This window comes from Contarinia nasturtii, unplaced genomic scaffold (assembly GCF_009176525.2).
Source record: "Contarinia nasturtii isolate CC-2019 unplaced genomic scaffold, AAFC_CNas_1.1 Cnas_scaffold_558, whole genome shotgun sequence".
Taxonomy (NCBI): domain Eukaryota; kingdom Metazoa; phylum Arthropoda; class Insecta; order Diptera; family Cecidomyiidae; genus Contarinia; species Contarinia nasturtii.
In genome coordinates, this window is record NW_022197909.1 from 1 (window position 1) to 1,298 (window position 1,298).

General features: G+C 33.7%; 1 protein-coding gene across 1 annotated transcript; it reads right to left on the reverse strand.

The window, feature by feature from the left end:
• Positions 1-244: 244 nt before the first annotated feature.
• LOC116339963 lies at positions 245-1,225 on the reverse strand. The gene is made up of 3 exons (XM_031766053.1): positions 1,194-1,225; positions 1,001-1,127; positions 245-937 (listed from the first exon to the last, which is right to left on the reverse strand). The coding sequence occupies exons 1-3, from the start codon at positions 1,223-1,225 to the stop codon at positions 245-247; spliced, it is 852 nt and encodes a 283-aa protein (XP_031621913.1).
• Positions 1,226-1,298: the final 73 nt, after the last annotated feature.

Below are 1,298 nucleotides of genomic sequence, written 5' to 3' on the forward strand. Positions count from 1 at the left end.
TTTTCCGTGAAATTTAAATTCATTTGTAAATTAAATACAGCAAACTCACACGATTATGAGTAATAAAGACTCTTTATTAAAGAGACATTATGTTTTTAGATGAATTCAGATTTCATAGAATTAAAAATTTGATTTTATATGAGAAATTTAATAAATTTTGTGTACGAAAAATAAAAACAGTTTCAAATAATGCTTGTGCAAAAGCAAAAATAGACACAGCAAGTATCATATGAGATTTTAATTTTCAGTTTTGTTGTATTGATTTGATGTATTCCTTGAGCACTTTCGGACACGACATATTCCCTTCTTTTTCCCATGAATCCTCTTCTGAACCATATCCTTTCCATCGTATGAGATATTGTCGACCTCCTTTTCTATCTCGGTGTTTTATTATTGCATCAACTTCATATTCCCGATTGTCTGTTTCTGGTTTATGATTTTCAATTAAGGATGTACTTTGATGCATACCCATGCCAGTTTGATATTGTTTCGTTCGTGCCACTAACAATCGTTGCTCACGTTTTAAATCAGATATGGTTTTTTCATTGATTGTTTTCATTTCGCGAATTTCAATTTCAGCCGCAGAAAGTTTCGATTGGAGCTCCTTCAATTGCATTGAGAATTTCACTTCATTTTCCACGATAGCCTGCTCCAATTTTTGTTTCGAGAGTTGCATTGCATTGCACTCTGCTTGTGACTTTTTAAGAGTCAACAAATGTTGCTGGTTTTCAGTCTTTAGGGCTAATATTTTTTGAATCATAATTTTCTTTTCATCTTGCCATTTGCTTTCAGTCAAGTTATTGGATAAATCATTTGCAATCAGCTCGTTTGACTCACTCGGTTCCGTTTTGACACCAAGTCTACGTTCGATGTCGCGCTCAGTTTTTATTGGAACCTTTTTATTTGTGGGTTTTACAAACGCATTCGATCGGAATTTCTGTAATAAATTCATTGGACAAAATGAAAATATATGATAAAAAATAAAGCACATTGCTCGTACCGTCGGATCAGATATATAATTATCCATTTGATTTACAGCATACTTGAAATCCGATCCTCTTCCTTTTCCAATGAATTTTTCACGATTTTGCGTATAATCTTCAATTTTATCACGGTCAACGAATCCGCTGTATATTTTTGAAGAAAAAAAGGTATTTTCCAGATGTTTGTGGAAAAACATGTGTAATACTCACAATTCTTTCGTTCCAAAAAATAAAACGCACATTTTGCCGCGTGGAGTATTTCCCATAAATGGAGGACTTTCAACGACTCGGGCAGGCCAGTAAGGGCAGAATCGC